Here is an 11,417-nt window from a genome sequence, read left to right on the forward strand (position 1 = left end):
CAGCTTCTGTGTGGTTCTATCTTGAGGGTGAGATTGCTTATATTTTATAGATGCAATCCACTTCTGTGCAGTGGGACCTGGAGGTTGCTATTGGGCTCCAGCCTTTGTGTGGTCCTATCCAGAGGATGATTTTGCTTTGGAGTAGATTTGTAATATTGCAGTTCAACCCTTCGATTGGAACTCCTCGTCCTATCTGTGGTTCTATCTGGAGAGTGAGTTTGCTATATATTTCTAGAGCTGATCCACTTCTGTACAGTGGGACCTGGAGGGTGGTGGTGTGCTCTGGCTTCAGTGCAGTCCTATCCCGTGGATGATGTTGATAGGGGTAATTGTTCTTCACCTTGCACTCCACCTCTTGGTGTTTTCACTTCCTGAGGTTGATACTGTGCAGTGGGGTGCCAGTCTTATTGAGTTTGATGTGAAACTCCCACATGGGCACAGTATATTCTTCCATTATGCTTACCTTGAGGTGAAGAAGGGTCGGAGGTTCTATTCCCAATACCACATGGTTTTAGCCACTCTACACCTTGGAGCACTTCCATTTTCACTTTTCCCACATCTGCAGATGGTTCTTCTACTGTCTTTCTTCTATCAGATTGAGCTTGCGATACATAGTGATTCGGACTCAGACACAACCAGTTGTCTCTCCTTTTTTGGTTGTGTTCCTTCTACTTTCTGCCCGTGTATGTGACACCTCTTTCCACACTGGGCACAGAGTATACCTGGTACAGTGTGGTCTCACACGTGTGCTCCTCTCCCAGTGGGGATCACACTTCATCAAAGTTCTTCGGATGTTATCAAAGGATACTTATTTTCTGTCTCTAGCACTAGTCCCTCCACCTATTCAATGTGTGATTCTACCTATACATGTGAAAGGAAGGAATGTACTGTGTCAGAAGTTATTTTCCTATACTGAAATATATTTCTGATATGTGTTTACCTCCTTTCACACTTCCCACCGTAGTAACACACTATTAACATGTCATGTTTACCAACTATTAGAAATCCTGATGACAGAAACAATGATTTTCATTTTTTTTTTAGTATTATTGAATCCAACATTAAAGTAGTAAACCAGGTTCTTGAAGCATTGCAAATGGGGTTTATTTAAAATGGTAGTAAACAGCATCAGTTGTTACACATTAATCATTAATTAGTTATTTTGTTGATCATAAGCTGGTTGTGTAATTTTGAAAGGTAAATTTTATACTTCTTTGTAGGTTACAATGTGTCCTTAGTTTTTGACTTGGAAAATATACCAGAAGACTACCAAGATATTATTCAAAAAGCTGGTCTCTTGAAAAGAAACTGCTTTGCTTCTGTTTTTGAAAAATATTTTGAATTCCAAGAAAAGGGAGAAGAAGGGCACAAGAGAGCTGTTATACATTATAGAGATGATGAAACTATGTGAGTTTTTTGTTTTTTTTTAATTATTCCATTTTTTTTTTATCTGCTTGATGTCAATCATGAATGGAATTCTTATTTCTATAATGAAAAATCAGATTTATCCAGAAATAATGCAAAATCACTTTCAGTCTGATATCAACAGCATCTGATTAACTACCACACTTTTACTTTGGTTTTGTAAATATTTTATGTTGTATTAATATTAGTTTATTAAGATGAAAATGTAACAGTAAAACAAATTTTGATAGTTGTGTTTGTCATATGTCTTTGTTTAGAACTATGTCATAGTGAATCTTCTTTTTTTTGTAATCTTGGGTTGATAGCACTGAATGGCTGCTTTATTGGGATCTTGTCCCATATTTATAGAATTCTATATGCAAATGAAACAGATAATTTAATTGAGCCTCTTAATGTAGAGTTGTATCATTGTTAACTCTTTCTATATAGGAATACTTTTCTGTGCATGTCATGAGGTTTACTAAGTTATGTTCAAAATTTAATTAAAGTACTGTATTATCATGGTATATGAATAAAATTAGCAAACAAATGTATCCAATAATTCAAATTTTAATAATATACAAGTTACAAATTCTTCGATTTGTAAAGCAATATATAAAAAAATCCTCTGTCCCCTAGAATGAGAATTGTGACATTTGCTTTCTAGGTATCCCCTCTTCTTTAATTTATTTACCACTTCCCCGAGAAAAAAAAATGTAACATGACTTACTCATAATAACATTTTCATCGCTTAGGCAAAGCATAATATTTATAAACTTCAAAGTTATTTAGTTACAAAGTCGTAAACTAGAAAATCAGACCCTTCTTCCCACACCAACTTGTCCAAATTGCCAATAGTTTCTCTAGCTTTTAATACTATATTATTTATAACTAATAGAAATCTAAAATTTCCTTTATTTAATCTCTAAAACCTTCTAAATGCATTTCAAACCTTTTTTTTTCAGTAAAACATTATAGTTTATCTGTTATTTTTCTACCCTATCTCAAAATGGGATCGGTCAATTTGACCAACCTCGTAACCACCAAAAAAAATTGAAATAAACCTAAATTAACCTTTTTTTACTTTCTAGAATGACTTCAGATTTTAGTTACTTTTATAATAATAATAATAAAGAATAAATATGAAAAACAAGAAATAAAGTATTTACCCAATCTTCTTTTTTTCTTGCCCTCAATTGCCCAGGAGAGTTAAGCCTGATTTTTTATAGTAATGTACTTTAACAATTTTTATTTAATTAAATAATGTGTCAAAGAATATAGACTAATAACATGCAAAAAATAGACAAATTCCCTTTACTCTCAAAATTTTCCTGGCTTTCTAACTATGCAACCAGAGCCATTACAAATTCATCCAAGCTAATTGTTAACTTTCCCACGAGAATGAATCTTGTACTGTGAGTGAAATTGATGATATTCTTTTCAGAGTACAACATTATACAATACGTCCTTTGATAGATGAAAACCTTGACTTTTTATTGGTTATAGGTAAAATATAATGAAACGTAAGAGAGAACTATCGATGAATTATGAAAGAGAGAATGTGACAGGTGGGTGTGGCAGGAGGGGGCTGATTTTCTATTCAATAGCTCTGTAACCAAACAAAATTGAAGACTATAAAAATTATGGTTTGTTTGAGTGTTTTGTAGAGAGTATTTTATGTTTAATTTTATACATTTGTGAGGGGTGATGGATAGAATAGGGATGATGACATGCTAAGAGAAAATGTGTCATGTGGGTCACACAAGTGGAAATTCAGGATATTTAAGAATATGTCTTTGTAGAATTTAAAACTTAAAACTTGTATACTATTAAAATATGGATTATTAGCTAATATTTTATGCTATTCTAATTGGTATAACATAAACAGAAGGTAGTTTAATCAAATTTTGAATCTAAGACACTAAAACCTTATGTCATGCAGTAAAGGGTACCCGGGGTAATAGGGTTAAGTTTTGTCAAGAGCAAAAAAAAAAAACACCCAGGCATGTACTATTATATTTTTTGTTTTTCATGCGGATTCTTTATTTATTATTGTAAAGTAAGTAAAATGTAAAAATTAGTGACTTTTTAGGTTACATAAGGTTAGATTAGGTAACATGAATAATATTAATAAAAAATTTTCATGCAACTCCAGAGTAGCCCTTGCATTTCGTAATTCAATAGGGTAACAAGAGCTAGATATTCGCCAACTGATTTACAACTTGTATAGGGGGAATATTAGTTAGACACAGTTCAATGAGCAATAAAACAATAAAATATAAGTAGAAACACATGTATACTGTTATGAGTTTAAAGCTATTTGGGACAAGCAAATGCAGTTTCATATTACAATTTGAATTCATTCTAGAAATAAAAAATGGTAATTTAGATTTATTTCCAATATGTTACATTACCTCCTCTCTCATAAATAGCTATTCTCGTTCAGTGCTGCCCTCTATATTCAAAAATTGTTTTCACGTGCCACAAGCCTTGTGCTCTCACGTACCTTATAATCAAAAAGTTGAACTGCATCTCGCATGTAAGTCATCATGCAACATCCCTGATCAATAGGAGTGTAGTGCAGACACCTGACACTCCCTTTATTCAATCCTACCAAACTTCCACTTCTTGTTTGGTAATACTCGTGTCAAGACATTTTTTGGTTGTGCTCTTCAATCGTGTTTTTTCGTTCAACATAGTGCCATTTTTATATTAATTCCAAGGTGGATTTGTTTTGTTTTTTCTCAAAAGTTAATGGTTTTTCTGATAACTTATTTTCCCACTTTTCAATTTATTTTTCATCAAATGGTTGTGTTTGATTATTCACTGTTACACAATGAATTCCAAAGTACAAGTTACCACTTTGAAGGTCATACCTTCTACTAGCACACTCACACAGGCTACAGTTAGGGGTAACTCCTCTATGGATTTATCAGCTCTCATTCATTGTGAAATTGATCATTATAGGAGTCTACCTGCTTTTCCTGATATTGCCCCTGTTTGGTTGGACAAGATTTTGACACCCTTTTTCTTCCACCTGATCTTGCAATGTCGTCCTATGCCCCACCACGGAATCAGTTAGGCCTAATATGGCTTTTTTTAGATGTGAGTTCTCGGGTATGTTCTGTTTTATCCATTTCCCTGATTTCATATGATCCCCTTCTTTCTTACGTAATACTTCCTCCTCTCATTATTTTGTTTTTCCCCTTCTCCGAATAGTAGGGCTTGTGCAGAGCATTTTGTCTCTCAGGTGGTTGATTGTGCTAGCATGCCTCACTCTACATGGTCTTTGGGTCAGTTTGCTTTGGCCTACAATCAGACTGACTGTTTGTTTCTCGATTCTCAATGGTTGGAATCGATTTTGCCCATGTGAGGGGTGGAACCTGATCATACTGTTTGTTTATCCCATGCCCAATTTTCCCACCTTTGTCTTACTATATTAACTCTTCTTGTCTAACATCCACCTCTTTTCCAAGGCAATCCACTGATGTCCTCAGGGTTTTTTGAGGAAAAGCCTCTCCCTGATTATCTCCACATTGGCATATTTGCTTTCATCGACTCTTTTCTTACACACATAGATTCTCTGTTGTTGGGATCTCCTATGGAGGGATGCTGTTTTGTCCCAGGTATGTTTACCTCCAACTTATCTCCAGGACTTGTATATGGCCCATTTTCTACAGCGATATGTTTTCAGTAATATTCTTGCGACTTTGGAATCTCATGTGGAATCAGTGAGATAATAAATGACACTTTCTTCTTGGATCATTTGTCTCATTCAGAGCCTAGGAAAGCCCCTATTACTGTTTCCATCCTGCTCCTTCCCAGCCCTTACTACTTCCTACCTCCAAGGGTTACTCCTCTTGTGGTATTAATCGATGCAGATAGACATGTCACCAACAGTATCAGTGACTACCTGGTGAATTCCAGTTCAATGGGGACTTGCTTGACTGATTTTATTCCCCTTTCGCAACTTTACAGCACAGATCTGTGGGCTATTCGGGTATTATCTGAGGGACTTCTCATCCACTTCCTTTCCCCTCCTCCATTGTTTTGGATACCCGTATCCTTTCCATTGCCTCAGGATCCTTCCACCAGTCAATGTCTGTCCAAGCAGTACAAGATCTCTCCCAGACTGCAAACGAACCTGTCACTCATCCTTCTCCAGGTTTTTATTCCATGCTGTCTGTGTTACCCAAGAAAACCAGAGACTGGTGGCCTGTGATCAAATTTTCCCACCTCAACCAATTTTTGTTTCAACCTTGATTTACCAAGGAGTCTTTTCTCACCCTCACGTGGGCATTTGTAAATGACCAAGAAAGACTTTATGAATGTTTACCTTCATGTACCAATATCTTGTCTGTCGAGGCAATATCTTTGGTGTGTTCATCATGGGGTATTTTATCAGTTTAGAGCCCTGCCCTTCAGGCTTGCTTCAACACTGTACGTCTTTTGTCGGGTGGTCAAGGCTTTTGCCTGACATTTGCATGCTCAGGGGTTGTGCTTACATCATTACATGGACAACTGGCTCCTGGAGGCAGCTCTTGTGGGTTGATTAATCAAATTGGAAAAGTCATTCCTTATATCTACCCAATACCTTGTCCACTTGGGTGTCTTTTTCAACACTATCTCAGTCAGACCCAACCTTCTCATCTTTGATTTCATTCAATGGATCTTTCAGTTCTCCATGCCCTTACTGCTCCCTCTCTTACAGCTTGCAAGGTTCTATCGATTTTGAAGATGTGATCTTCTATGGAAGCCCTTATCCCCTTGGGTCGAATGAATATAAGGTCTCTTCAGTGGACTCTGCACGACCATTGAAATCTTGTAAGGAATACATTAGAAGCTCCTATTTTCCTTCCTCCTTCTCTTGTTGGCGATCTGCTTTGGTGGTTGGACAGGGCTCACAAGTCGGTGGGTGTTCCTCTTCCTCCCCCTCAGAGCTGAGGAGCATGAGTCGATCAGCAGGAATCTTCAGGTCAATGATCTCTGGCCATACATTGTGCTTTGGATCATTTTGTTCAGCATGCCAGGAATTGTCTGGTCATAATCCATTCTAACAATTCAATGGTGGTGGCTTCTATCAATCACCAAGGATGTACCTGTTCTCATTCCCTTTGTGGTCAAATCTTGGATCTTGTATTTTGGGCCCACATGTTCAGTATTCGTCTCCTTGTGTGCCATGTTCCAGGTGCATCTGTCTGGTTGCAGATCATCTTTTCCATCCCGACAAAGTTTATCTAACAAAGTGGTCTCTCAATCCTCCTTTTTTCCAGTGGCTATGCCTTCAGTGGGGTACTCCTCAACTGGATATGTTTGTTACATCCCTCAATACCATGTTGCCTATGTTTTGGTCTCTGGTTCCTCATCCACTTGCTTTGGCTGTCAATCCATTCAGTCAAGATTGGACTAATAAGAACCTTTATGTTTATCCTCCCATCCTTCTTCTTCCCAGGGTGGATTTGATCATCCACATTACTCAGTGTCAAGTCCTTCTGATTACTCCTTACTGGTTAATACAACCATAGTTTCTGTGGCTGCTACAGCTACAATCTCCGTCACCGGTATTTCATTTGTCCCATCTTATCCTCTGTCTTTATACTTCTTTTTTATCTGGTTCATGGCGGGGAGATTTGGCTTGTTCCATGGGGGACTCTTCTTTTTTTTAGCTTGTTTCATTTGCCCTTCCTCTAGAGATGTTTATCAACATAAGTGGAACATTTTCTGCCATTGGTCTATGGGTCAAAGGTTTTCTCCTGCTCAACCCAATGTTCCTCATTTTACAGATTTTCTCACATGACTGTTTGATCAGGGGTTTTTTGTTTCCTCAATCATGGGTTATTGGGCTGCCTTATCCCACAATTTTCGAGCTACCATAAATTTCTTCCTCTCCTACCCTTTCCCTATTCCTTAAGACTTATTTCCTTCTCCTATTGGTCTGTAGTTTTTACCTCTCCTACCCATTCCCTATTGTTGCATTCCTTCTGGATTCACCATCCACCTCAGCATGTAATCCTTCTGGTTTGGGATGTCAATGTAATTTTTCATTGCCTTACTCTACCTATGTTTGAACCTTTGTTCTTGTGCTTGATTTTTCGATGTTGATTCCCAGTGGCTGGGTTTTGGATTCAGAGCTGAATCAATCAACATAAGTTCTCACACATGTATTATAAATGTCTCTGTTCCTCAGTCAATTATACTCTTGTTCCTTCCTCTCATGATTTTTATTTACCGAGGACGTTATTGCACTGGGGGCAGTTCCTGTAAAATGGTTTTGAGTTGTTTAATTTCCAATTGAAAGACATCTGTGTTAAGCCAATCGCTCTGTTCTCAGGTTCCTGGATTGGTCACACAATTTATCACATTGCTCTCATGCATCTCATTCACAAATTGGGGGTTCAGGATTCCCTCCATTCTTCTGAACTTGAGGTGAAGATGGTATGATCCTCTTTCCTACCCCCCACCAGATGGTTGGGCTTTGGATTATAGTTGACTTGCTACTGTTGTGGATGTTGGTTCCTGGAGGCTGGGTTTTGGATGCAGTTGACTTACCGTGTATGGTCCGTCACACCCTAGCCACTCTACACCTAGTTGCACATCCTTTATATTTCACTCATGTTATTGTACTCTATGAGATTGAGACTGTTCTCTCCCATTTGAATGTGCTCCTCCCATTTTCTGGCCATGTCTGCGACACCTCTTTCCACACTGGGCGAAGAGTATACTTGGTACAGAAGTGGTGCAGTCTCATATGTATGATCCCCTAATGTGAGGATCTAGTCTTTTAGGGTATTCTTCAGATGTTTTCAAGTGATGCTTCTTTGTTTTTACATCGTACCAGTCCTTCTACTTATTCACTGTGAGATTTTAGCTATTTATGTATGTTAGTAGAGGTAATGTACTGTATCGGAAGTTATAATTTTTCTATACTGAAAATATGTTTCTGATAGGTACTTACCTCCTCTCCCCTTCTTCCCTACTGAAAACCAGTGCTTCCATTTTCTGCCAAAACTCGAAGTGATAGTTCGGTAGAATCAAATATAGAAGGAGTCTCATGTATCAGGAGGGTGTGTCACACTATTATTGGTGTAGGGTTGTTGCATGATGATTTACATGGAAGATGCAGTGGAACCATTTGATTGTAAGGTACGTTGGAGCTCAAGGCTTGTAGCATGCAAACAAAAAATTTGCATATAGAGGGCAGCACTGAAAGAGAATAGTCATTTACGCGAGAGGAAGTAAATACCTATCGGAAATATATTGTCAGTATAGGAAAATTATAACTTACCATCTTTTTTATGGTGGTTACATGGTTGATCAAATTAACCAAACTTGTATAGAGTTAGGGTAGAGAAATTGACATATAAAGTTAAATTACATAAAAGTTTATTCAAAAGTTACAAATCAAGATAACATACATACAAAAGGAGAATCAATGTATGGATAAACAATATCAAATTTGTAAGTTATGCACTGAGAAGTATACGTACAGTTGTATGCAAATCATATTTAGATGCAAAAATTAAAACGTAGTGAAAGCTACACTGAGATACTATATTCACATCAGTTTATATATCAAGAACATACATAACTATGACTCTCTTAAGGTAGCCAAATGCCTCGTCATCTAATTAGTGACGAGCATGAATGGATTAATGAGATTCCCACTGTCCCTATCTACTATCTAAAAGAATAGAATAAAAGAATTAACAATAGACAGGTCAACAAGTCGGTTGGTGTAAAAAGAAAAACAAAGCAAAAAAAGTGATATAAACATTAAACCTATACTAAAGAAATTTTAGATTTTAAGAAAGTGAAAGAAGAAGGAAATAAAAGGAATCAGATTGAGTTTTACTTTTCTTTCTAATCATAATATGTTGACTAGATTTGGTAGAAAGAAATGTTAACTTCTTTGAAGAGTCTTCAAAAGTATGGTACTTTTTAAAGTGCCTTACACAGTGATGAACCTTGCACTGCTTACAAGTCAACTTAATTAGACCTGTGTGGAGGCACAATCTGCACCTTTTTTTCTTCTTCAGCAAATGCTGGGAAATGCTTCCCAGGTGAGAGCCATTCCTATGCATCTGCCAGAACTGGTGAATGGATACTTGACAAACATGAAGGCCCTCCTCTACTTTCAATTGGAGGTTTCACAAGAGATTCCAATAATTGTAAATGGAAGTCCGTCTGTTTGTACTTGCTATTTTTAGTTACCTGTTTGAAAAGAATAAAAGAATTAACAATAGACAGGTCAACAAGTCTAAAGAAAAGCTTCTTATACCATTTGACAGTTTTACGTGGAATGGAATAATAGCTAAAAAATTGATCATTAAGATCAACCCCTCCCATAAACTTGTTGTAATCCAAGATTAGCTGTGGCTTGCTAATCATGTCACCCTGTCTTCTTGTCATTTCCTTTACTGTAGCATTATGCATTGTAGAAAGAGCATAAACATCTCTTTTATCAGTCCACTTCACAGCAGTCATTGAGCTACAGTTGAAAAACTGTGACTCTTCCCCTTTTTAACTTACCTGGAAACATGTCTTGGAAGTGGGTCCTGTCCTTCCTACAAGTGCCACAAGCATAAGTACCAAGTGAAAGCAACTTAACAAACAGAGTTGGGGAAGTATAAAAGTTATCAGTAAAAAGAGAGTGTCCCTTTCCAAGGTACTTTTCAATCAGAGTCATTACAACTGTGCTAGCTAAGCCCTTGGAAGGTACAGATCCCTCTTTACCAGAGTATATTCTAAAATTTAAACAGTATCCAGTCACAGCTTCTGCCAGAACCCAAAGCTTGATTCCCCACTTGGTAGGCTTGCTAGATAGATATTGCTTGAAAGAAATTCTGCCTTTTGTTCCCAACATTTACTCATCAATAGAAAGTTCTCTAGAAGGGTTGTAGTGAGCTGTAAAAGCTGTTAGTAGATGATCAAGCACAGGTCTGACTGCATAGTTTATCATGCTTAGGATCAGTTTTAGGTAGATTATTAGTATTGTCATTGAAATGAAAGAAGTGAGCAATAGTTAGGAATTTTTCTCTGGAAACTATTGAAGAAAACCAGGGAAACTGAAGTGAATGAACCAGTAATCTGTAATAGATGGTAAGCAAGTTGTACCCATAGAAATAGTTAAACCAATAAAACATCACTATATTTCAGCAGTTTCCTTTTCTTTCTGACATTGTTGGTTAGGTGTTCCCCTTGCTGGTGTGCAAATCTATTTGTTTCTTCAACAATTTTGGTAACAATGTTGAGAGAAAAAAAAGTTGAAAAAAATCAAGAGGAGTCTAACACCTACTTGCTTGATGGGAAACAGGCTCTCCTCAGATGAAGTCCCCCAACAATCTGGGCTGCTCATCTTTGAGAACTTCCCATTTCCATTCTGCACCACAGGCCAGGGGCTTTTCTTGTGTCTTCTTGCCTCTGGCCATTTTGGAAGTTGATATAGTGCTGGTTATGGGTAGATCACTAGCCTCAGATTGTTGGTGGTCATAAGGAGAGTCTTCTTCCATTGAAGGTAAGTCAGGCTCCTCAAACAAATTTGAGTCCAGCAAAGCTGGCTCTTCCTCCTCTCCATCTTGATTTGTGGGTTCTTCAAGCTCGAAAAGAGACTCTTCTTCTGAGGAAGAAGTGAAAAAACAATTTCAGAGCCTCATCTAATGAAATATTTTTTTTCTTTCTGAGTAGAGAAATATCTTCCATCTAAGAAAATTAATATGCTGTTAATATTCAGTTGACATAATGAAAACATGATATATATACATTTGAATTATTGAGCTTTGACTTTAAGAATACATTTAAATCACAAAATATAGTAAAAACTAATTCATATGATGTACAACTAATGAATCTGATTTAATTTATCATCAAAAGTAAGAAATACACCATGGAAATTTACAAATTATGTGTTATATAAAAAATCATACATCTTACTTTATGGGATATCCAAGTGTGTGTTGGGAGATACTTCAGTCTACCTCTTTATTCTTGATATCCAGGAAACTAAAAATAAATGC

The 11,417-nt window shown here is 36.9% G+C and overlaps 1 protein-coding gene across 1 annotated transcript in view; it reads left to right on the forward strand.

Annotated features, from left to right (window-relative positions):
• Nucleotides 1-1,220: 1,220 nt before the first annotated feature.
• The window catches only part of LOC106473319 (actin-related protein 2/3 complex subunit 2-like), a gene marked incomplete at its 5' end in the record, with an annotated part of 35,903 nt that continues 25,706 nt past the window's right edge, over nt 1,221-11,417 (forward strand). Inside the window, one exon of the mRNA XM_013934002.2 lies at nt 1,221-1,407. Coding sequence (XP_013789456.1) covers nt 1,221-1,407 — 187 coding nt within the window. The remainder of the gene's footprint in view (nt 1,408-11,417) is intronic.

This window comes from Limulus polyphemus, unplaced genomic scaffold (genome assembly GCF_000517525.1).
Source record: "Limulus polyphemus unplaced genomic scaffold, Limulus_polyphemus-2.1.2 Scaffold6072, whole genome shotgun sequence".
NCBI classification, from domain to species: domain Eukaryota; kingdom Metazoa; phylum Arthropoda; class Merostomata; order Xiphosura; family Limulidae; genus Limulus; species Limulus polyphemus.